General features: G+C 49.0%; 1 protein-coding gene across 1 annotated transcript in view; it reads left to right on the forward strand.

The window, feature by feature from the left end:
- Positions 1 to 23,369, forward strand: part of GRHL1 (grainyhead like transcription factor 1) — a 52,885-nt gene extending 29,516 nt beyond the window's left edge. Inside the window, exons 9-16 of the mRNA XM_036263529.1 lie at positions 8,130 to 8,288; positions 13,186 to 13,273; positions 14,398 to 14,537; positions 15,683 to 15,720; positions 16,901 to 16,992; positions 17,334 to 17,419; positions 20,136 to 20,200; positions 21,585 to 23,369. Coding sequence (XP_036119422.1) covers positions 8,130 to 8,288; positions 13,186 to 13,273; positions 14,398 to 14,537; positions 15,683 to 15,720; positions 16,901 to 16,992; positions 17,334 to 17,419; positions 20,136 to 20,200; positions 21,585 to 21,699 — 783 coding nt within the window. The 3' untranslated portion in view covers positions 21,700 to 23,369. The remainder of the gene's footprint in view (positions 1 to 8,129; positions 8,289 to 13,185; positions 13,274 to 14,397; positions 14,538 to 15,682; positions 15,721 to 16,900; positions 16,993 to 17,333; positions 17,420 to 20,135; positions 20,201 to 21,584) is intronic.
- Positions 23,370 to 23,934: the final 565 nt, after the last annotated feature.

The raw sequence follows: 23,934 nt of genomic DNA on the forward strand, positions 1-23,934 counted from the left end.
CTGTAACAAAAATAAATAAATTTTTTTAAAAAAGGTTCTAGGGGCCCAAGTCCTTCTGATCGAGGCCCCCCAAAAAAGATTCTGTAGGATATTAGTATTTGGCCTCATGTCAGCAAAGCAGTTTCTTTTCTATCTCAGTTCCTGACTTGTAGCCATTTTATTGTGGAGAGGGTTAATTTGTTAAATTTATATTATCTCTGTTTTATTGAGTGGTTTTGTTTATTAGGAAGCAGGTACTGTCCTGTGTATTTAAAGGTTGTGAGGGTTGAAACTCGTTAAATTAAGATTTGGAGATAATGTGTAGCTTTTTCATACCCATCGTTTTTCTGTCTCTTATTACCAGCATTAAATTTAGTAACTTTTTTTTATCCTCACCTGAGGACTTTTCTTTTTTTTTTTTTTGCATTTATCTTCAAATAGAGTGGGAGGGAGAGAGGGAGGAAGAGAGAGAGAGAGAGAGAAACATTGATGTGAGAGAGATGCATCAACTGGTTGTCACCCACACAACCCCATCCGGGACGGGGGACAAACTGTAACTGAGGTACAGGTCTCTCTGGTCTGCGGGCCAGCGTTCTAATTGCTGAGCCAGACCAGCCAAGGCAGTACCATTTAGTAAGAGGCATTGGGGAAAATACAAAAAAATGTACTAAACACTGGAAGAAATTTTTAAAAATGACGTAACACATAATTCCTGCCATCAAGGACCTAGAGTGTTGTTTTGAGTATGACAGTGACATTGGTAACTAGGTGGCGTGTTCAGATGCTGTGTTCCTTCCCCTGACCCCATGACAGGGGTGTGGAGACGGCTCTTCACCTGTAGGAGGAGCTCACAGTCTGGCCACTCAGGAGCATAACACTTTGTCACTCTGCCTTAGCTGTAAGATAGAGTCCCTTGAAAAGAAAACTTGGCCCCTTAAAGAGAAACTCAATTGAAAAAGAAAACTTTATCCAAACTGTCATAAGGGTGGTTCATATTTTTCTTAAAGAATCTAAAGGCTCACATTTTGAAATATTTTATTCCACTCATTGAGAAAACTATACTATGAAAAGTCAAAAGGAAATAATTTTCAGCATTATAGTAGCAGTGGTCTAAAAACATGCAAAATTCTATCAAAATCTCTCAGTGGGGAAAAAAAAGACGACTATTATTTGGATGTTGGGTTCTTCTCTTGTACGGGAATAATATAGAATGATTAGTACTATTGTGATAAATTTTCTAAAAGGAACAGCCTTTTTGTTCATGAAAAATTGCCTGGCATCGTGTACTTAAGTTAGTGAGTTTCATCATTTAGCTTCTGACACAACTACTTACAATTTTGGTAACTTTTGACTGATGAATTCCAAGTGCCTTGTTAATGCCTTCTGTCTGAATTAGTGGGTGAAAAATGCTTCTGCAGTTTCTCCCCGCAAACGAGGTTCACTTGCTAAAGCTCACGTATCTGACTGCTCTCTCCAGACAGACGTCAGCATGTTTCATCAGACCGTGCGAGGTGTGAGCAGGTGGGCTGAGGCTGTCGCATCGTCCCGGGTGTGAGCGGGTGTGAGCGGATGGGCCGAGGCTGTCGCATCGTCCCGGGTGTGAGCGGGTGTAGCGGGTGGGCTGAGGCTGTCACATTGTCCCGGATGTGAGCGGGTGGGCTGAGGCTGTCGCATTGTCCTCAGTTGCTTTCACTGTCGGCTGGGAAATGAGCCTCTGATGGTGACCCATGTTTTGAGCACCCAGTTTTCTTGTGTCTTTCTTGCCTCGTTGTACCCTTTTGTGGGGACTGTGTGGAGATCAGACAGACGTGTGGCAGCACCGGGTGGCTGCCAGAATGCCTCCTGGGAAAGTCGTCGCAGTGAGTCCGAGATCTTCCTTCTTGTTGGTTCTGTGCTTCCAGGCACTGGGACTAAGATGTCGATGCAACTCAATCCTTTGGGCGCGTAAATCTTTAATTGCTGTTTTACTCTCATTTCAAACTAAGGTTTGAGAACAAAATTAATTTTTTTGAAAAGTTGTGAGTACATGAATTCTCGGTCAGGAATGAGGAACTGTCTTGGAAGGAAGGGCTGGCCGCTGAGAAAGGGATCCTGCCCAGCATCACTGACTGGGTCGCAGTTGATTTTTGTGGTGTGTTTTCTCTTCCAGTGAATTGGGGGGACATTAGTTACTCATCTTTTGAGATTTATATTATGAGTACTTAAGTAAAGCCAGACTTTTCCTCAAAATCAGTGGCAAGAAAGGATGGAATCAGAGAGAAGGTCATCATTTTTGAGGTCTCACGGAGCCTTGCATCATTCTAGAAAAGGAAGGTCTCGTATCGTTCAGCCTACCCTCAGGCTTCAGAGATAGGATGCTTTAAGAGTGTGTGTGGCCAGCTGGTGTGGGTCAGTGACTGAGCATCGTCCTGTGCACGAGAGATCGATTCCCAGTCAGGGCACATGTCTGGGTTTGGTGCTCGATCCCCAGTAGGGGGCGTGCAGGAGGCAGCCGATTGATGATGCTTCTCTTGCTCATCAATGTTTCTATCTCTCTCTCCTTCTCCCTTCCTCCCTAACAAAAATAAATAAAAAACATTTACAAAAAAAATTTTTAAATGTGTGTGTGTAGGCACACACATGTATTTTATAGACAAGGAGTTGAATGTGTCATAACCCATCTTTTTAAAAAAATTTTATTTAATAGATTTTTAGAGAGAGGAAGGGGGTGAGACAGAGAAACCTCGATTTGTTGTTGCACTTATTTATGCATTCATTGGTTGATTCTTTTATGTGCCCTGACGAGATCAAACCTGCAGCCTTGGTGTATCGTAACAACACCAACCAACCGAGCTCCCCAGCCAGGGCTCCATCGTACTTTTTACTCTCCCCCCACTGCGGGAGATACTGGGGTTTTTCTGGAATCACATTATAGGAGGTATTTCTCTTCATGGAGAGAATGGTCTGAATATCTGTTCTATGCAGACTCAGGTGACTTGGCCTATTGTCCTGCTCATTCAGGAGTTGCCATTAGGTGGAACCAACCCTAAATGTCAATGCTCTGGGGAACAGAACACACTCATCTTGTCGCTGCCCAAGGACCCAAAAGAGAGGTGTGCCTCGTGTTCCATTCCTGCCCTCTCATCTGTTCTGGGTGCTCCTGAGTAAGGATTGTCGCCTTCCTAAATAAAGATTCCTGGATACTGAACTTCTCCCTCAAAACTTACCCTAGTCCCGTCCATGAATGTAGGTCGTATCACTGAGGTGTGTTCCATGGGTGAATGGCATGTTGGCAAGAAATCCACACTGGATGTCTTCTCAGCAGGTCACTTATGTGGAAAGTAGAAGTATTGAATTACAGAAAGGGAAATAATACTTCCTGCCTGTTTACTACATGGCGATGATGTAAGGGTCAACTTAGAGAGTGGGTTAGGTTCTCTGACTCAGCACACTACATGCTTGGCCTGGCCAGCCAGCTGCCTGTTTGTATAAATAAAGTTCTGTTGAAACACCACCACACCCCTTTGTTCACTTACTACCTGTGGCTGCTTTTGCATTGTGTCTGCAGAGTTGAGTAGTTGCATTGTAGCCCACAAAAGCTAAAATACTCTTGGGCCCTTTTACAGAAAACGTTAGCCAACTTCTGGTTTAGATAAATAACATGAAAGCTATTTTATGTGTCTACATTGTCCTTGCTCTTAGCCATGTTTGTTCACTACTCCCTCTGCACACTCCTTCTTTTATTGAAAACACCTGTGTCATGCAGTGCTGTGTACCAGGCACAGAGGGCTGGTTCAGTGTTGTCTTGTCCTCAGGAGCTCACCGCTCCGTGGGGCTAATCAGCCTTACGCTGTAGTTCAGAGAGACACCTTACACCCTCACCTGAACACACGCTTCATCCACAAATGGCAACCACTATGAAGATCAAACGTCACCTAAAGAATAAACATAAACAGAGTCCGACAGGTTTTAGTAGGTTTTTTTCTGGTCACTATACTATGAACTGTTAAGTCTTGAGAATTTGCATGGACTTGTTCATCAACAGGGTTGAACATTTCCTTTAATAGATAGCTTTCCATTGATTAAAATAATATTCTTATGTGATAGGGCTATAATGCTGTTAAAAAAAATGTTTTATTAGCCCTGGCCAGTGTGGCTAAGAGGTTGGAGTGTCGGTCCATGGACCAAAGAATCACGGGTTCGGTTCTGGTCAAGGGCAGGTACCTCGGTTGCAGTTTGGTCCCTGGCCCTGGTTAGGGTCGTGCAGAAGGCAACCAACTGATGTGTGTCTCTTACATTGATGTTTCTCTCTCTTCCCTCCCTCACATTCTATCTGAAGATAAATAGATAAATATCTTCGAGTGAGGATTAAAAAAATGTTTTATTAAAAAATCTGAAGGATGTGTATAAATACCTGTAAGACTATCTGAACTCTTTACAGAAAGGAAACCATGTATTGAGACTTGTTTTAATAACCTCTGAGTTCTAGAGCTAAAGTAACCGTGAATAATGGTGAGGGTGATGCCTCTCTGAAGGCTCCGTGTCCGTGCTGATCTTGATCCTGGGACGTGGCTGCTGCTGTTTCTGCTTTGAATAGAAACTCGACACTGGGGAGCAAGGGGGTGTTAGGTTTTAGGGTGAGCTGCCATGGAATCCTCTTGTAAAGGGAGTGTCATTTTGGGTCAAAGACTTCCCGGGATTATGGAGAGTGAAGTATGACGCTCCCAAGGCAGCTGTTTTTGCATTAGGAATTAAGCATGGGATCTAGAATGAGAGAGAAAAGTTTAGGTTTTCCATCGGCTGTAAGATGAAATGTATAGTGGTTTGGTTACTTTATGTGCTCGGTCGTTTGCATAGACTCCTGTCTCTCTGTCTGCCTTTCTGTCTGTGTTTCCGTCTGCCTTTCTGTTTTTCTTTTGTCTGTTCCATCGACCAGCTCCTTAACTCAAGTTTATGGATTCTATGTGAAGTGTTTTTTAACAATATACAGTCAGAGCACTACGTTTCTGTAATGGATTTGAAATTCATGTGTATCACTTTTTTGCCATATATATCTAGATTTCGGCATTTAAAAATAAAATCATTTTGCTTTTTTACTAAAAATGAGTTAAATGGAAAGGAAAGCCACAGCGGGCAAGACAAGGCCGCCCTAGAGCAGGCACGGGCTCAGGATTGAGAAGGGTACACGGCAGAGAACATGGACCTGGCCTAGTAAGTGCTACGGGCCAGTCGGGGAGACGCAGGCGCATGCGTGTGCGCGTGGCCGACCGTACGGGCCAGTCGGGGAGACGCAGGCGTGTGCGCGTGGCCGGCCGTACGGGCCAGTCGGGGAGACGCGGGCGCGTGCGTGTGCGAGCGGCCGACCGTACGGGCCAGTCGGGGAGACGCGGGCGCGTGCGTGTGCGAGCGGCCGACCGTACGGGCCAGTCGGGGAGACGCAGGCGCGTGCGTGTGCGAGCGGCCGACCGTACGGGCCAGTCGGGGAGACGCGGGCGCGTGCGTGTGCGAGCGGCCGACCGTACGGGCCAGTCGGGGAGACGCGGGCGCGTGCGTTGTGCGCGTGGCCGGGCCATTACGGGGCCAGTCGGGGAGACGCGGGCTGCGTGCGTGTAGCGATGGCCGACCGTACGGGGCCAGTCGGGGAGACGCGGGGCTGGCGTGCCGGTGTAGCGACGCGGGCGACCGTACGGCGCAGTCGGGGAGCCGCAGGCGCGTTGCGTGTTGTGTGCGAGTGGCCGGACCGTACGGGCACAGTAGGGAGACGAAGGCGCGTGCGGTGTGCGAGTGGCCGACCGGTACGGGCCAGTCGGGGAGACGCAGGCGCGTGCTGTGTGCGATGTGGCCCGATCCGTACGGGCCAGTCGGGGGAGATGCGGGCGCGTGCGGTTGTTGCGAGCGGCCGGACAGTACGGGCCAAGTCGGGGAGACGCAGGCGGTGCGTGTGCGAGCGGCCCGACCGTACGTCGACCAGTCGGGGAGACGCGGGCGCGTGCGTGTGCGGGTGGCCGACCGTACGGGCCAGTCGGGGAGACGCAGGCGCGTGCGTGTGCGAGCGGCCGACCGTACGGGCCAGTCGGGGAGACGCGGGCGCGTGCGTGTGCGAGCGGCCGACCGTACGGGCCAGTCGGGGAGACGCAGGCGCGTGCGTGTGCGAGCGGCCGACCGTACGGACCAGTCGGGGAGACGCGGGCGCGTGCGTGTGCGAGCGGCCGACCGTACGGGCCAGTCGGGGAGACGCAGGCGCGTGCGTGTGCGAGCGGCCGACCGTACGGACCAGTCGGGGAGACGCAGGCGTGAGCGTGTGCGAGTGGCCGGCCGTACGGACCAGTCGGGGAGACGCAGGCGCGTGCGTGAGCGAGCGGCTGGCCGTGCGTGTGGGAGAGGACAGCCGGGGGCTGGCTGAGAGCGGACTTGGGAAAGAGGTAGCAGGGTGTGAGGGCAAGTCCTGGAGTGAATCCAGCCCCGTGCTTGCTGCCGTGGGGGCAACTTTAAAATCTCTTCATCTTTTCTTGTAAACAAAAAGGACAGGACTGTCTCTCACGGTTGTGGGGATGACAGAGGGGGACCACGTGTGTGACGGGCCAGCGCAGGTCTGGGAACTTCGGGTGCTCAGAGAATGGTGTCACTGCTGTGGCCCCGCAACTCGAGTCGGGGTGAACAGGGCCATTGTGTGGAGGGGGGATTAGAGAGGCAGAGGAGAACCATGGAGGTGGCCAGACTGGACCCAGAGGGACAGGAGGAGGAGGAATGACAAGCAGAGAGGTGAGGCAGGAGCGAGCATTGAAGAGGTGTTGTGGGAACAGTGAGTGGACCAGTCTCCCAGAGAGCTTGTGAGGGGCCAGGAGGAGAGGTGAACCCTAAGTCTGTTCGTTTGGGCAAGTTCTCAGTCTTTTAGGATGTTTTGGTCTTTTCCTACTTAGAGACAGTAGAGAGATTAGAGGAAGACTAGAAACTCTATTTCCGCTTTTTGCATACTTTCTAGAGAGAATTCTTTGTCATTGTGGCTATGATTTTTCTTTCTCCTTACCCTCTCTTTCCACTCCCTTCTCTTATCTTACGTTCTTACAGGGTTTTCCCCCTTTTTTAACGTAAACTCATCCCTGTTTGGGTCTTGGGACCCCCCTGTACTGTGGTAGATCTGTTCTTGGTTGTTAGGGCTGAGGGGTTGTTGACCTGTAAGTCTTGAAATGTGCCAGCCTGTTTTTAGACACTGTGGTTCCAGCAATATCCACTGCGTGGTGCTCATGCATCAGAAATAAATTCTAAAATGAACTGGTTGAAAGAGCGCTCAAAAAACATTGTGACCATGTGTGGAGAGGTTAAAAATCGACAATCACAGAAACAGGAGGGAAAATGGAGCATGCTCATTTGCTGTATGAAGGTTTACCTGGGACTCGCTAAGTAAAAACCCCCAGTACCACTTTGATAATGTCACTCACTGAGACATAATACAGGCAGGTTCCCAGAGAGTTTATACTGAGCTATGAAATAGCCTCAAAGGAAACCTGCGCTATTAGTAACATTTAAGAATGACACCAAGAGCCCTGGCTAGTGTTGCTCAATGTTTAGAGCGCCAGCCCGTGCACCAAAGGGTGCTGGGTTTGATTCCCAGTCAAGGACACGCACCTGGGTTGCTGGTTCAAGCCCCAGCCCCATTTGGGGCTTGTATGGGAGGCAACCAATTGATGTGTCTCTCTCACATAGATGTTTTCCCTTCCTCCCTCCCTTCCACTCTCTAAAAAGCAATGGAAAAGCCCTGGCCGGTTTGGCTCAGCGGTTGGAGCATTGGCCTGTGGACCAGAGAGCCCTCGGTTTGGTTTCCGCTAGGGGCACGTACCAAAAACACCAATGGAAAAATATCCTAGGGTGAGGATTCAAAAAGAAAAAAAGTGATACCAAGAAAGATAGCGTGTCCACTGTGTGGCAGTAAATAACTGTTCTGGAAAGGGAGAGACAGCAGTTCAAAGCTCCTGTTTGTTGTTTTCCTTTAAAGTCTGCCATTGCTGTGACCAAAAGTGGTTTTAAAATAAACCCATTTTAAAAATGCCTTTTGCGTTAGAAGCTGCGCTCATTTGGAGCGAGTTGGAGTAATTTCGGTGGCATCAGCATTTTTCCGAGCTGGGCTCGGCTGGCCGTTGGTGCCCGTTGCTCACGGAGCCTTTTCTCTGCAGGTTTTCATCTCCGTGAACTGCTTGAGCACAGACTTCTCCTCTCAGAAGGGCGTGAAGGGGCTGCCTCTGAACATTCAGATCGACACCTACAGTTACAACAACCGCAGCAACAAGCCTGTGCACCGGGCCTACTGCCAGATCAAGGTGTTCTGTGACAAGGTGAGGCTGTCGGGTGGGAGGGGTGCTTAGGAGGAGGCGTGCGAGGTGCACCCTCCTCACACAAAGATCACTGTGGACGTGCTGCTGTTACAGGGTTAGAGTGAGCGGGGTTGTCATAGTCATGCAAGGACACAGTATAGAAGGAAGAAAAAAATCTTGTTTTGACAGGAAAATGACATTTTGTGGGGCACGTCTGATAGCGCCTGGGTGGCACACGTGGGACACACGCCGGCCGTGCTCCATCCTTGGGGCCCCTCGGCTTCCTGGGTCTGCAGGCAGCGACGCGCTCAGGACGTGTCTCCAATGACCTACGTCGGCGAAGGACCAGGATTTTTATTTCTAATTTTCCGTGAACCTATACTTCTGAAAAATACCATAAAAATGTAAATGAATTGCTGGGAAAATGAAACACAAAACAAAATTGTACAAGCCACAGGCCCCAGTTTTTAATTAGACGCATCAGACTTAAAATTATCTGCTTTTCCAATGCTTTCTCAATTTCTGCTGTATTTTAACTCAGCTGTAACCATATCGGTGCACGATCACACTTTGAATATCACTGTATTAGCCCGCAGGTGTGGCTCAGTGGGTTGAGTGCCATCCCATGCACCAGGAGGTCTCTGGTTCCGTTCTGGTCAGGGCACATGCCCAGGTTTTGGGCTCAGTCCCCAGTAGGGGGTGTGGAGAAGGCAGCCAGTTGATGTTTCTCTCTCATCAATGTTTCAGTCTCTCTCTCTCCCTTCCACTCTCTGAAATCCGTAAAAGCATATTTAAGAACTATGACTATGCTAGAGGATGGGAGCACCAGTGAGCATGAACTCACGCTCTCCACCAGGTGGTGAAAACTGGGCACGCGTTTAAGAGAAGGAACAGGACTGATTCATGCTCTTAAACAAATGTGGCTTCAACATCAAGACTTTCTGAGGAAGCTCCTCTGTTAGCTGACTTAGAAACTGAAGCACAGGCAAGTTCACTCCTTGTCCAGTGTTATCTTACTGTATTAACTAGTGGTTGTACCAAGTCTGGAAACTAGTTCTCTCTGCCAAGTGAGCGCGTGCTAGTGTGTTTGGTGAGCAGAATGCCTTTTCTTCAAGGTTGCACGGTTGGGAGCGGTTTGGGCAACAAAGTCCCGGCTTCTGGTGTTACTGCCTGTGTCATTCAGGCCCTGTGCCGTGGACCACACTGTCGAGGTCTTGGGCAGCACGTCAGTCAGTGTTCAGGCCAGAGTCAGTTGCCACTTCCACGACTCGGTGTGAGCTCATCTGGTGCTAACGGCAGCCACACGGCCGAGGGAGAAGCAAGGCACCGGCGTGCAGCAGGCTTTGCCCAGGTAGCCTCAGCCTTCATGGTGTGGCTCTCCGTAAGTCCCGAAAGTTCTCCTTGCCTTTTCTCCTGCTGGCTGGAGTAGAGATAGATCTCCGTGGAGGCAGAAGTGTTGGTGTCCTCCTGTTTCAGCCCTTACGGCTTAGAGGGGTGGTCACAAGTGTCAGCTCATAGCAAGGTACCCCGGGGACGTGGAGGTGAAATCATACGCTGTTTTCATCCCCAGTTTTTTATCTCAAAGCTCTTCTGGATTATATAAAAATCCTGCATGAGAAGAAAATAGTATGATGTGTTGTGTGTAATTAATCTGCAAATCCTTAGACCTTTCAACCACATGCAACTCCTGTGACTTCATACCCCCGGATTCCTATGCACCTGCTACAGCTTCTGTCGTTAGTGTTTGTGTTGCTGCTTCTCTTCTAGGTTTGTCTCCTGCTGCCTCTCCTCTGGAATGTCCCACCTGCTTTCCTGATTCTCTTCTTCCTGAGACTCGATTGGTGTGTTAGTTAGTGCCTGTCAGTTCATTTCCCTCTGCTGGCTCTTAAAACTCTCCCTTTTATGAATCTGGTCTACATTCACAGTAAGAAACTAAAAAATAAGACATCTTCTGGTATCCTTCAGAGGTATTTAAATTGTTTTTCTCTCCCAAGATGTTTTATCAGCACTTTGCTACAAGTTGCTTAACTAGTTTGACAAATAGAATTCTCTCCTATTTCAGAAGCAGCAGCAATTGAGCACTTTTTAGAGAGAACGGGACAGAGATTGGATCATTAACCAGTGGAGATTTGGCACCTCCTCTCTGTGAACTCGTGTACATCCCTGGCCTGTCCTAACACAAAACTTTCATGGACACTATGTCCTATAGAGTTATTTTATTTCACTTTATTTCAGTCAGTTTTCTTCTTCAGTAGAGTAATATTCCCTGTAGCTATAACTGGGATCAAATGTTATGGGTTCACTTTTGGGACCATGGCCTGATGTTAGTCTGCAAGATCAGCCTCATTGTTGACTGAGGGAAAGAGTCAAAACAGCCTGAATGTAGATGATTGTCTCCATAGCGATAGGACATCCTTGAACATCGCTTGCTGTGCGTCTGTGGTGATGAACCCTTTCAGCGTTTGTATGTCTGAAAAGTCTTTCGTCTTCAGTTGAAAGATCTCATTGCTGAGTATCACATTCTAGGAGACTGTTGTTTCCTTTAATGCTTAAAGATGTGGCGTGGGTGACGGTGTAGACAGTCCCTGACAGGGAGTCTGCTGTCATCACTGGCTTTGTTCCCCTGCGTTTGCGTGTCTTCTTTTCTGACTCGTTTTCAGATTTTCTCTTTTTACTGGTTTTGAGCATGTTGATGTGTCTGTTTTCTTGTGCTTAGAGTTCATCGAGCTTGTTGGATATGTGGGTTTATTATAGTTTCATCAAATTTGGAAAATTTTCAGCCATTGTTTCTTCAGATGTGTCTCACCTTTCTCTTCCCCTGGGAAGGCAGTCACATGTGCGGGCTGCTAGTTGTCCCACAGTTCGCTGGGGCGCTTTCTGGTTTTCTGGGTGACTGTCTGTCTCCTTTCGGATGTTTCTGTTGTTGTGTCCTCAAGGTCACCATCCTTTCGTTTCTCCTCATCTGCATCGTGCGTACTTCTCATCTCAGACATTACAGTTTTCATCTGTAGAAGATCAACTTGGATCAGTTTTATATCTTTCAAGTCCCTGCTTGAACGTGTTCCGTTCTCACTGGCTCGGGGAACACGTGGACTGCACTCAGGAGTCCGTGGGGACGTCCTTGTCGGTGTGTGGGTGCCGCATGGCGGTCTGGGTTTGTGCGCCTCGGTCCCGTTGTCCTGCTCCCCTGCATGCTGGGCGGTCCTCTTGGAGACCCGCCCCCGCGAGGTTGGCCTTGCTGGGTGCTGGATCATTTTGTCTTCTGAGGAATCTTCTTGAACTTGGGCTTAAATCTAGTGAAGTTACTTGGGAACAGTTGGAGCCTTTCCAGGTCTTATTTTTATGATTTGATGGAGCGGTGCCCCGTAAGGCTAGGTACTCTCCACCCCCGAGGCGGGTCCTTCTGCCCCCCCCCTTGCCCCCCGCCCTGTGAGCTGCAAGTTTCCAGGCCCGGTGTGGGAACGGGCCTGTTCTGGCCCTGTGCCAGTTAGCACCATTCTCTCATCCGTGCAGATGTCCCCCAGCTGCCGGCACCCCCCACCCCCAGGTACTGTCAGCGCTGCTGAGCCCTCAGACCCTCCGAAGATCTCTGGGGTTCTCTCTCTTGTGACTTGTCCCCATGGCTGCTTTGACCTGCTGCCTGACCTCTGAACTTTCAGCCTGTCTGCTCAACCCAGGGAACTGGCTCGAGGAGACCACCAGACGTCACCCCCAGGCCACAGCCTGGAAATGTGACGGCGTCAGCAGGTGCCCCAGAGGCTTGGCTCACTGTTCCTCTTTCTCAGGGGTTGCCAGGGCCTTGAGAATCCTTCTCATGCTTTTTTCGGACGTATTTTTTAGTTGTTTCTGGGTGGAGGATAAATCTGGTCTGTGTTACTCCCTCTTGAGTGGAAGCAGAAGTCCTGGCACTCCTCAGGGACGGAACTGGTACATGAGGAAAACGGCCTGTTTTGTAAAGCTGCCTTTTGAGTGGGGAAGTTCACCATAAACATACTACACTGTTGGGGGGACTGGGAGACATGGACAGCTCCGTGCAGGAACGGCTGGGAGGCTGGAGATATCACCTCTTTTTCTAGTCAGGGAGGTGACATCGTGTCGATATTAATAGCAGTTTTTATAAGCAGATATCAATATATTAACACCCTCTAGATGAGGCAGAAGTGGTCTTGAATGCTGGTTTTTGTAACATGCTATTATTCTATAATAGTGCCAGAATCAGGGGGGTTTTCATTGCCTCTTTGATATCAGGGAATTTATTTGCAGAAAATAAGCACCAATTCACTCAACTGGATAACATTGTAAAGAAATCTGTGCCAACCAGAAATAAATGCCAATAGCTCAAGCAAAATGGCTAAGTGATAGTTCTGTTTTTATTCACTTACCTAATTTCAGGTCATGTTTATTGCTAATGTGGTTCTGTTTATCTTTGTGGGCCACTGGTGTGGCAGGGCCACTCTGTGTAGATGGCCCGCCTCGGGGCCGCAGTTTTCTAGTCTGACCTCTGCTCGTGAGCTGCCATCGGACGTGCTTGTCACTTACTTGACGCCAAGTCCTTGGAGAGAATCCCGCGTCAGTGTAGCATTGCCCATGGAGGAAAGGACACTCACAGGAGGGTCCACATTTTTCTCATTTTCTGCTACTAAACAACAGGGAGAGGCACTCATATCTCTGAAGACAGTGTGGCCAGCTTTTCATGTAATCTGTTGTTTCCTTGTGATTTCATGGAGTTAAAACAGTTTTAAGAATAGGCTTTGTAAAGACACTGCTGTAACAAGCTCCGTGAACATGATAGGTAACGGAGTCCGTCTCCAGAGGCGCTGTCCCCACCCACCCCCACTGCTCAGGGTAAAAGTTAAATATTTTAAAGAGGATCAGATAAACAGAGTCGTGTTTTGTCTCATCTTGTCTCGACCTACAGGGAGCAGAACGAAAAATCAGGGACGAAGAACGAAAACAGAGCAAAAGAAAAGGCAAGTGTCCCGACCCCAGCTCCCAGTTGAACGCCTGTAAGTAGAACGTTCCGTCCAGGCGCTCAGACCTGTCCTTGCAGAGGGGGACTTGCGTTCTCAAGCAGAAGATAGGCTAGTGGCTGTGTCCACGGCTCAGTGGTGCAGCGCTGCTCCCTGTGCCAGACGCAGAGGCAGGCGGGGGCTGAGCAGAGCCATTTGCTTGGGGAGCTCCCGGGGCTTCCCGGGGCTGTCTGGAGCCCAGGCTGCCCTGGCTGCCGGCCCCAGCGCAGGTCACGGCCGCAGCCCCAGGAGGACTGCACATTCCACCTGAGTGGCTGATGGCAGATTGCGACTGGTCTGGATTTTTAAGAATAATAACACCCTTGAGAATTCAGGATTCTTAATCCCCAATGAGTCATTTTCTTCCGTGCCGTATTCCGACATTTGCGGTCTAAGGAGCCTCCATGGGGACGTGTCACCGGAAAGGTTTTTTCTTGTGAATGTGGCCAGCATCCATCCTCACTAAAGCCTGTCTGTCGGCCAGAACGGGGGAGGCGCCGCCTTTGCCAGCTGCGGCTGCCCCGCAGCGCGTGGGCCTGGCGCCTGCTGTCCGCATCCCGCCTGGCTCGCTGACATCGCCCAGCGCGCCGGGTCCCCGCTGGCCTCACAGGGCTAGCTCCCGACACCAGGGAGCCGGGACCAGGAAGGCTCCCCACCGAGGACTTCGGGCGATGGGGGTGGGGTCTGTAATTTCATAAACTAAAAGTCAGGGATGCTCGCTCTCAGCCTCGCTGAGGTTCGGTTCCGAAGTAGAAGACGTGAGGTTAAGGTGTGTGTTCCGAGGTGGGAGAGACATTGCTGTTAGAACGTGAATGATTGAATGAGGAGAGCTGGGGGAATCACTCCAATTATGTCCGTACACTTACTACGTTTGAGCCTGAAACTAAACACGCTTGGCCTCTGTTCCAGGTCTTCTGTGTGCGTGCGCGCGTGTTCCAAGATGTTTTCTCCTCTGGTGTCAGTGTGGTAAACACCACATCCTTGCACACAAGCTGTGCTCCCCTTGTTCAGGGTGCCTGGCCTGCATCCTCCGTGGCCCAGCATCCGCCCGGGGGAGGCTGCCAGCTGTGTCCAGTCTGTGTATAAGCTGCTGACTGTGAGGACCTCGTTTTGTGTTCCAGTCTCCGACGTTAAAGTGCCGCTGCTTCCCTCTCACAAGCGAATGGACATCACGGTCTTCAAGCCCTTCGTGGACCTCGATACCCAGCCCGTGCTCTTCATTCCCGACGTGCACTTCGCCAACCTCCAGCGGGGCACTCACGTACGTAGCCAGGGCCCAGGGTGGCTGCGGAAGCAACACTCGATGAGCGGCTTCGGTGCGCCAAAGCCGCGTGAGGTGTGAGCAGTACAGGGCGCGTGAGCACTGCTGATTTGGAAACACAGTGCCAGACCCATCAACTGAATCCTGTGTGTATTTAGTTATTTATATTTTAGCTCATTTTATTTAGTTATTTATTTTTTATCCTCACCCGAGGACAGTTTTGCATTTATTGTCAGATAGAGCGGGAGGGAGAGAGGGAGGAAGAGAGAGAAAGAGAGAAACATCGATGTGAAAGGGAGATATCGAGTGGCTGCCACCCACACGACCCAACCAGGGCCGGGGACAAACTGCAACCGAGGTACATGCCCTTAGCGGGAACCGAACCCAGGACTCTGATCCGTGGGCCGACGCTCTTACTGCTGAGCCACACTGGCCAGGGCTGTTTTAGCTCATATTAAAGATGCTAAATAGTAATGTAAGTTAGAGTTTGAGTCTTTGATCTCGTGAATGTAACTTCAGTGGGTGTGGACAGGAGGGAGAAGCCAGAGGAGCTGTGGGGTCAGGCAGCCTCTTGGTGTGAAGACACGGATTCAGTCACTGAGTCATCATTGGCACACGGACAGCTGTGTGTTGGCAGCTGCTGTGAAATGTGACACAGTCGTGCCCTGCCCTGCGCAGAGCTCCGTAGAGGTGGGAACTTGAGTGGGGTGCAGCGTGCGCTCTGTGCTGAGCTCAGGTACACGGGAGCGGCGCTGCCGTGCGCTCGGGGCAGATCGGGGTTCGCACGGACTGGTGGTTCTAGAGTCTCGGGGAGGCCGTTGCCAGTGTATTCCGTTCTCATGAGAAGCTTGGGCAGACTTTTTCTAAAAAGGGTCAAATAATAACTATTTTAGGTTTTGGGGGGTCGTGCGGTGTCTGTCGTGACTCCTTCACTCTGCGGCTGGCAGTGCCAGAGCAGGCGTGGCCGCGGGGCACCTGGCAGGGACGGGGGCGGGGCCGCGCCAGTGTGCCGTGTCTGCCTGTGTGCCAGCCCTGCGCGGGGGGCTCAGGGTGTCCCTAAGGGTCTGCTTAGTGAAAATAAGGCTGAAGGACTTTGTGTTAGTTTGGTCAAATTAAAAAAATCTATTTTCTGTTGTTGTTCTTAGATCCTTTCCATTGCCTCAGAAGAATTGGAGGGTGAAGGGTAAGATTAATGTTTTGTTTTAATAAATTCTTTTTGTTTTTGAAATAATCTCAGACTTATCGAAAAATTCCAGAATGGTGATACAAAGAACTCATTTTTCCTGAGCCATTGACCCAGTGACCCCGTCATTCCCAAATACTTAGTGTGTGTTTTCTGCAACTGAGGACATTCTCCTGCGTGACAGGCAGGACGCTGACCTTGACACGGGCGGCCTTCATCCCCATTCAGGTCTTGCCGGTTGTTGCCATCGGTCCTTTATAGCAGAAAAGGAGCTGGTGCAGACTCCCCCTCCCCCGAGCCACGGTGCCCTCTCACCGGGCCACCCGCCCTCTCCAGCTCTCCGTGCCCAGACCCACGTCCTCCATGCGCTTGCAGGGGAGCCTGGTATATTCTAGGAGCAGGGACAGACCCAGCCCCTGTTCTTAAGTGACGATCCTGCTCACAGCCAAGCACGCCCTTGCTCCATTTTCAGTTATTCTGTCTTCGCTCACCCACCCTGAACCTCAGTGTTATACCCACAGCTTATGCTTTTGACAGCCGGTCACACCAGCTGTATCCATCTGTGTCCAGCTTCCTTTTCTGTTTCCACGGACACCTGTGTGTCAGGCCCCTAGAGTCACTGCTGTGATTGTCCCCAAAGTTCATCTGCTCTAGGTCCTGGAGTCACTTCCAGTCTGCACACATGTTGGTCACAGTGCTCTCATCCCAGAGCTTCTGCAGATTCCCTGATTCCCGCAATGTAACATCTAGGGTTCCTTAGCGCTGAATGGTCGCGCTATGTCACAGGAGGCCCCGCCCTTCAGATTCGGCTTCCCGCGGGCCTTCTGTTTCCACCAGCCTGGCTTCCGTTTTCCTGCTGGTGGTCTCCCTTTTGCAAGCCCCTCCCTCGCTGACACCTTCACACAGATCCAGGATTCTGCTTCCTCCGCCACATTCTCCTGAAGAGGAACTGCCGGTTCCCGGGGAGGCAGCTTGACCTGGGGTCAGAGCGGTGGGAGGGTCTGGCGGGCGACCTGAGCGCACCCCTGGCTCTGTCAGTGTTTTCTCGGGGCCTTCGACTTGCACCCACAGAATAAGGAGGCTGAGCAGACATAGAATGAAGGTCATTTGAAGTCTGAAATCCAGTCTCTTTGGTAAGTGCCTGAAGTTGAAGTCAGTAATTGCGCCTTTGTTTCTGCAGACCCAGCTTGAAAAGGGGGCCTTTTGGGTCGGAGGACGACTTCGCGATTCCGCCTCCTGCTAAGCTGCCCCGGGCAGAAGAACCGAAGAGAGGTGTGTTGGCTTCATGTCTCAGCGGGGTTTCAATGGGAAGTGATGGGAAGGGAGTTCTGAATCTGTCAGAAGCACAAAGTGCTCAAACCAGTCTTGTCCAGTTGGACTTCCTTGAGTTTTCCTCTGTCAGCCCATCCCCTGGCTTGGCTTGAACGGACAGCAGCCTTCCCAGGAGCTGAGCTCCGGGTTCCCCAGACAGGTTTTAGATTGGCTCGTGTTTGCTGTCCTCTGTGTGGTTGTCCCTGTTTATTTCGACTGGCGTCTGTTTTCTCGTTTTGCTCATGTGAATGAACTGCTTCCTTTGTTTTCTCTTCTTCGCCTCCTGCTCCCGATGGGATCAGTGCTGCTCTACGTGCGGAAGGAGTCAGAAGAAGTCTTCGATGCCCTGATGCTCAAGACTCCGTCTCTGAAGGGCTTGGTGGAGGCTGTAAGTACTGTGTTTGGAAACCTCTGTGAAAAGGGAGGCGAACTGCCGTAGAATTCCACGGGACACGTTTTGCAGACCATCCAGATTTCTTTGTCACACTAAAACCTCCGAGGTTCTGTTGGGGCCAGGGCACAGCCCACATTTCACCCGCCTCGTGTGGTCCTCGGTGGTTTGCGCCGGCCCCGCTCAGTGTCACACCGCGGCACCCACACACTGGTTGGTGGGTCACAACCACTCCGTGAGGTCCCCTGCTGCCCTTTTGCCCTGCGACTTCCCCTGGTGCCTCTCACCTTGTCTTCTGACAGCCCTTCCTCATTCCTTTTGTTGTTGTTTTTAATCCTCACCTGAGGATACTTTTTTCCATTTTATCTTCAGACAGAGAGGGAGGGAGGGACGAACATTGATGTGAGAGAGACACATTGACTTTGCCTCCCACACCACCCTGACCAGGGCCGGGGACTGTTCCGCAGCTGAGGCACGTGCCCCTGACTGGAATCAAACCCGAAACTCTTTCGTCCGCGGGCCGGCGCTCTAACCACTGGGCAAAACCGGCCAGGCCCTTCCTCATTTCTAAGAATCATGCAAAGGCTTGATTGTGGAGAGGGGAGAGTGTGAGACAGACTGAGATTCTTGTGCCAAGTGTAACTGTTAACAACTTGTAAAGGTTTCGTCACTGCCTGAGCATTTCTCGGGACTGGGATTTCATAAACATACCGAGTAGTACTACCCAGGGCACAGAAAGGAGATGGACTGGTTTGTACGCTGGGAGCTCGGATTTGCTTTGAAATGTCTATTCTTGTTAGATCGGAAGTGATCTGAAGGTTGGTCCTCGGAGACCCCGTTTCTCAGGGCTGCCTCAAGCTTCGCTGTTCACACGGGTGGGAGGCGGTCCAGCCCATGTGGAACGTTCTGGACAGGTGCACGTAAAGCGTTTGAGCCAGACTGAGCTGGCTGCTAGCCCTTGGAGGAATGCAGACTCTCTCTTTTTTTCTTTATTGATTTTAGAGAGAGAAGAAGGGAGAGGGAGAGAGAGAGAGAGAACCATCAATGAGAGAGAACATCGATTGGCTGCCTCCTGCATGCCCCCCACTGGGGAGCGGGCCCACAACCTGGGCATGTGCCCTGACTTGGAATTGAACCAGTGACCATTTGGTGCATGGACTGATGATCAGCCACTGAACCACACCAGCCAGGCTGCATACTCTCTCTTTAAAGATTATCTCTGTGCCCTGGCCATTTTGGCTCAGGTTAGAGCATTGGCTCTCAGACCAAAAAGTCGTGGGTTTGATTCTTGGTTGTGGTTCAGTCCTAGCCCTGGTCAGGGTGATGCAGGAGGCAACCAGTCGATGTTTCTCTCTCTCTCTTTCCTTCCCTCTTTCCACTCTATCTAAAAATATCCTTGGGTGAAGATTAAAAATAATGATAATAATAATAAAAAGATGACCTCTGTGCCCTGAAAGGAACACGTCCAGAGATTGCACCATATGATTTCCCTGTGCTGTGTGGACCACTTGTTGGTCATAAAAAGGTGTTGCTGAGGCTGAGTGGGGGATGAGGGCCACACCCTCGTGGTTGCAGCACTGCTGGCCAGAACCTCTCTGGTTTTGCAGGAGTCTCATTGCTCTCAAGAGATTCTGGGTCGAACTGGCAGAGGCACGATTCTTAGTTTGTGATCAGGGACTTGGATGCTTCTTTTGGGCTGTGGATATTGAAATGTTCTTTCCTTCCCATAATTCTACATCTGAAATTAACGACTATTTTGTGCTAGACACATTTTAATCCTCACATTAGTCCTGTGGTGTGTGAGCTGACACTCACTGTACTGATGAGGAAGCCTGAGGGTCAGAAAGGTCGCCTGCTAACAGCGGGAATCGGAGCTGATTCCAGTCGTCTGACCCCAAAGCAAGGCTTTTGTACACTTGATCAGAATACCTGTGACAATGTGGATATGTGTCCTGATGCGTTTGTCCAAACCTGTGGCGTGTACACCACAAAGAGTGGACCTAGTGAAGACGGTGGGCTTTAGTTCTAGCGCTGTAGCACATTGGCTCGTCGCATGTACCAAGTGCACCCACTGATGTGAGATGTGAATTAATAGCCAGGGAACTTGGGGGGGGGCAGGGTAAGCAGCTCTACTTTCTTCCCAGATTTTCCGTAAGCTTAAAATTGCTCTACAAAATATTCTTTAAAAACTATGACCCATTGTCCGGCTGGTGTGGCTTAGTGGTTGAGCGTCGACCCTGCACCAAGAGGTTGTCGGTTCGATTCCCGGTCAGGGCACATGTCCAGGTTGTGGGCCTGATCCCCAGTGGGGAGCATGCAGGAGGCAGCCAATCGATGTTCTCTCTCATCGATGTTTCTCTCTCTCTCTCCCTTCCTCTGTCTCTAAAATTAATAAAGGGGAAAAAAAACAACTATGACCCATCATCAATAAAAAATTTAAATTAAAAAAAAAAAAACTGTGACCATATAATACGTTTGTGGACATCTGGAAACTAGGGGAATAAAGCACCTGATTCCAGCTCCCTCCAAAGGTCGGTAACACCACCACCACCACCACCACCACCCCCCCCCCGAGGATAGGGACTGGTCTTGTGTATGTGTTTACATAAACATTTTGAAAAACAAAGTTGACTATCTCACTATATTTATATATATATAGTTTGTGAAAGCCATTAAAACGTCATTTTGTAATTATTTTTCATTGCTCTTTTAGATCTCAGACAAATATGATGTTCCCCATGACAAGATTGGGAAAATATTCAAGAAATGTAAAAAAGGGTGAGCATCACTGCACTGCCAGCAGCTGGGCGGGCTCGGCCCACGGCTGCACTGCCCTGCGCCCATGCCCAGGCCTGAGCCTCACAGCGACATCCGTGCCAGAAGGGTTTTCTGAAATCACCCACGTGGAGCTCCGCTGCCTTTCTAAGCATCCTCCTGGGCTTTCTTTCCCGTGAGACTTGTGTTTGCTCTTCTCATGCTCGGCAGCGTGCAGGCCCCAAGCTCCAGAGCCCACTGCGGAGTTCACCCCTGTGCCGCCGGCCGCTGCCCCTTGCAGAGCCCTGGGGAGTCGGGCGGGGCCGGTGCTTCCCACGGGACTGCCTTCCACCTTGCCCTCTGACCTGGGTGTTACTAGCCAGAGTTCATAGATGAGGCAGCAGAGCCAGGAGACTTGCCCACCCTCAGGCCACCGTTCCAGTCACATCCTGACCGACTGCAAAGCCTTTGCTCCTGCCACCCGCTGTCCTGCCCCGGGTCGTGTTTCCAGCCATAGAACAGGGCTTCCTTGTCCAGAAGGTGTTTTTAGTTAGTTCTGTGTTATTTAAGTGTTTGTGCTGTTTGGCATGGTTGAGCAGGGTATAGCGTAAAATATTTTCACTTAATTCCAAAGCAAATCCTAATTGGAATTCTCTCTATGGGCCTAGTGGGAAGAGTTGGACTTAGTAGTAGTTTAGTTAAACTTTGAGGATAAGTTGTCAGGGAAGATACTTTGTCAGGGATCTCTGGCTTCAGATTCCATAGATTAATTGTATTGATATGCTTTCTTTTTTTTTTTTTTTTTTTTAATTTTATTATCCTCACCCGAGGACATTTTTCCATTTTTTGTTCAGGTAGAGTGGGGGCGGGGGGGGGAGGAACAGAGAGAGAGAGAGAGAGAAACATCGATGTGAAAAGGGACACATCGAGTGGCTGCCACCCGCACAACCGACCAGGGCCGGGGACAAACTGCAACCGAGGTACGTGCCCTTAGCGGGAACCGAACCAGGGTCTCTCAGGACCGCAGGCCGACGCTCTAACCGCTGAGCCAAACCGGCCAGGGCTGATATGCTTTCTAAAGCTGGACCAATGAAGAACTTCTTCTGTGGACTTAGTGTTCAATATAATAGCTGTTGTTTATTAAGTGATTACTACAAGCTTAAATAATAGCAAGAAATAAGCTAATATGTTTTGTTGAGTGCATGCCCTGCACTGTTACAAGTACTTTACTTGAGTCTGCATTTAATCCTACAATAGGCTCTAGTATTATCCCCATTTCATAGTTGGGGAAATCGAGGCTTAGGGAGTTTAAATAATTTGCTTCAGTGCCACAGCTAGCAAATAGCAGAGCTACCTAAAATCTGACTCCCAAGTAAGCAGGACTGAGTGTGTCTGTCTTGCCCTCCAGGATTCTGGTGAACATGGATGACAACATCGTGAAGCATTACTCCAATGAGGACACTTTCCAGCTGCAGATGGAAGAGGTGGGGGGGTCGTACAGACTCACCCTCACTGAGATCTGAGGCACCCTGGCCCACAGGTCCCACGAGTTTAATGCAGGCGTTGCGTAGGCCTTACCGTTTGCCAAGCCACAGGTACATGGGTCAGCCGCCTTCCAAACACGTGTGGATGTCAGGGGAAGGGACTCCTTTCGGATTGGAGATGGCCCTGCCCTTGGCTTGGAGATGGTGTTGAATATATTGCATTGGCGTTTTTCAGATGACAGAGGAATCTGTACACTATTATTATGTTTGAATTTTCTAATATAAATACTTAGGATTAAAAATGAAAACTTTGTTCCAAGATTTGATAGACTCTCTGGGAACCTTTAGGATATCTGCTATGTTATTTATAAAAATATTTTTTTATTACAGGTTACGTTCAATATTATTTTGTGTTAGTTTCTGGTGTATGGCACAATGACCAGACTATAAAAATACTGGGATGTCTCCCTTGCCTCTTTGATGTTAGTGGGCCTGCTTAGTAGTACAGGTCACAAAAGGCAATGGGTGTGGCTTTAAGGATTTTGCACCCTGGCCCAGACTCAGTGTAACTTCCTGCCTCAGGTTAGTGGGAGCTGCATTCCAAGAAGAAAGGATCCACCCTTTCTCCCTTAGCCTCTCATCTCCCCCAGTACCCACATAAATGTTTACTCAAACAGAGCATGTTACTGAAATCTTCCTTAACAACTTTCTTGAACACACATCAAGTGCCTTTCTTTTTTTTTTCAAGTGCCTTTCTTATGAAGAACTTCAGTGGGTTACAGTAGGAATCAGTTAAGCTAATGCTACATTGTATATAAGTGCAATACATTGTTGAAGCCTGTGTCTGTAAATGTGTACATACGTGTCTTATATAAAGATAATATATAAATGCGGTGTCTGTACATACAGTGAAGAGATGCAATGAGAACTACCTTAAAGACTTTGCCTAGATGAAAGGTTAAGTTATTTTTTATAATGTATACCAAGCAGATGGAACACTGCTTCGTGGAACCCACGAAAACACTTTCTCTGTGTTTTCCCAAACACAGCAATCATCTCATAGCTTAACAAAACCTTCTCAGATGACAGACTGTTTGCTTTTGAGAATGTTGTTATTTGGATTTCTGCACTGTTTAACAAATGAAGTAAAGGAAAAACACTATTGCAGTTCACGTGTGCTGTGTATGCTGATATCAGTCATGTACCTAACACAGTGAACAAACTAATTATGCACACACTGTGCACACTGCTCACCGGGTGACACCACTCACAATGCAGTTCTTTCTAATCTTCCTGCTAGACTCTATCAGGAGAAGGACGTTTTACCATGTTCAGAGCCTTCACGCTTTGATTATCTTGTATGCTAACAGTTTAGAAAGCATTCATGAATTTATGAGACTGGATTACCGTGGCAGGGGGACATTCTGTACACATTTAAATATATAGAAATACTCAAAAGTGTAATTTTATAACATAAAATCACGGGTATCTTTAGGTTCAGGGAGCTCTAGTTCATTTGTATAAGTAGGATTGATAGTTACATTCTTACATTAAAGTATTCTAATGAAGTATGTGAACTAAATTGCTGGTTTTCTAAGATAAGATACCATGGGACACGGGTCATATAACAATATTTTCTATTTTGTTTTATGAAATTGATTTTGTCTTGTTTACTATTTGTAATTGTATTATTGAAGATGTATTTTAAACCAAAGGGATTAAATTTTATATGTGTATTTTGTAATATGTCATTTCCTGTTACTTAGTTTTAATGTATCCTTCCTTTTATTCAGTAGAGCAGAATTGAGGTCTAAACGTGGTGGAGATGCAAAGGATCTCCTGGTATCTTCTTATTTCCCAGCGTGTATCCTCAGGCTCTGTCATCTTAAGTTTTCCTTACCAGTGTCTGAAATGATCCAAGTAATTGTTTAGTTAGGGAGCCCTAAATAATTTTTACTATTACCAAAATTTAACCACTAAAGCTGCAGGTGAACACTTTTAGACCTAAAATCTTAGTGTTCTTAGTTTTTAAAAGTGTAACAAAGGTTTGGTGTATAAGTCTACTGATAATGTTTTAGTTAACCCGAATTTCTAAATCAAAACCGCTGCTGTGAGCATATTCAGGTAATCTAGGGCCTATGATAGACACGAAAATATAGCTGTAATGAACAGAGTCCTGATGTAAACTCCCTGGTGGGCTTCCTGCGACATCTGTGCATTTTTTACCCTAGTCCTTGGGCCACAGGTCCAGACCCTTAGGGCAGACTCTGCCCC

This window comes from Molossus molossus, unplaced genomic scaffold (genome assembly GCF_014108415.1).
Source record: "Molossus molossus isolate mMolMol1 unplaced genomic scaffold, mMolMol1.p scaffold_m16_p_15, whole genome shotgun sequence".
Lineage (NCBI taxonomy): Eukaryota > Metazoa > Chordata > Mammalia > Chiroptera > Molossidae > Molossus > Molossus molossus.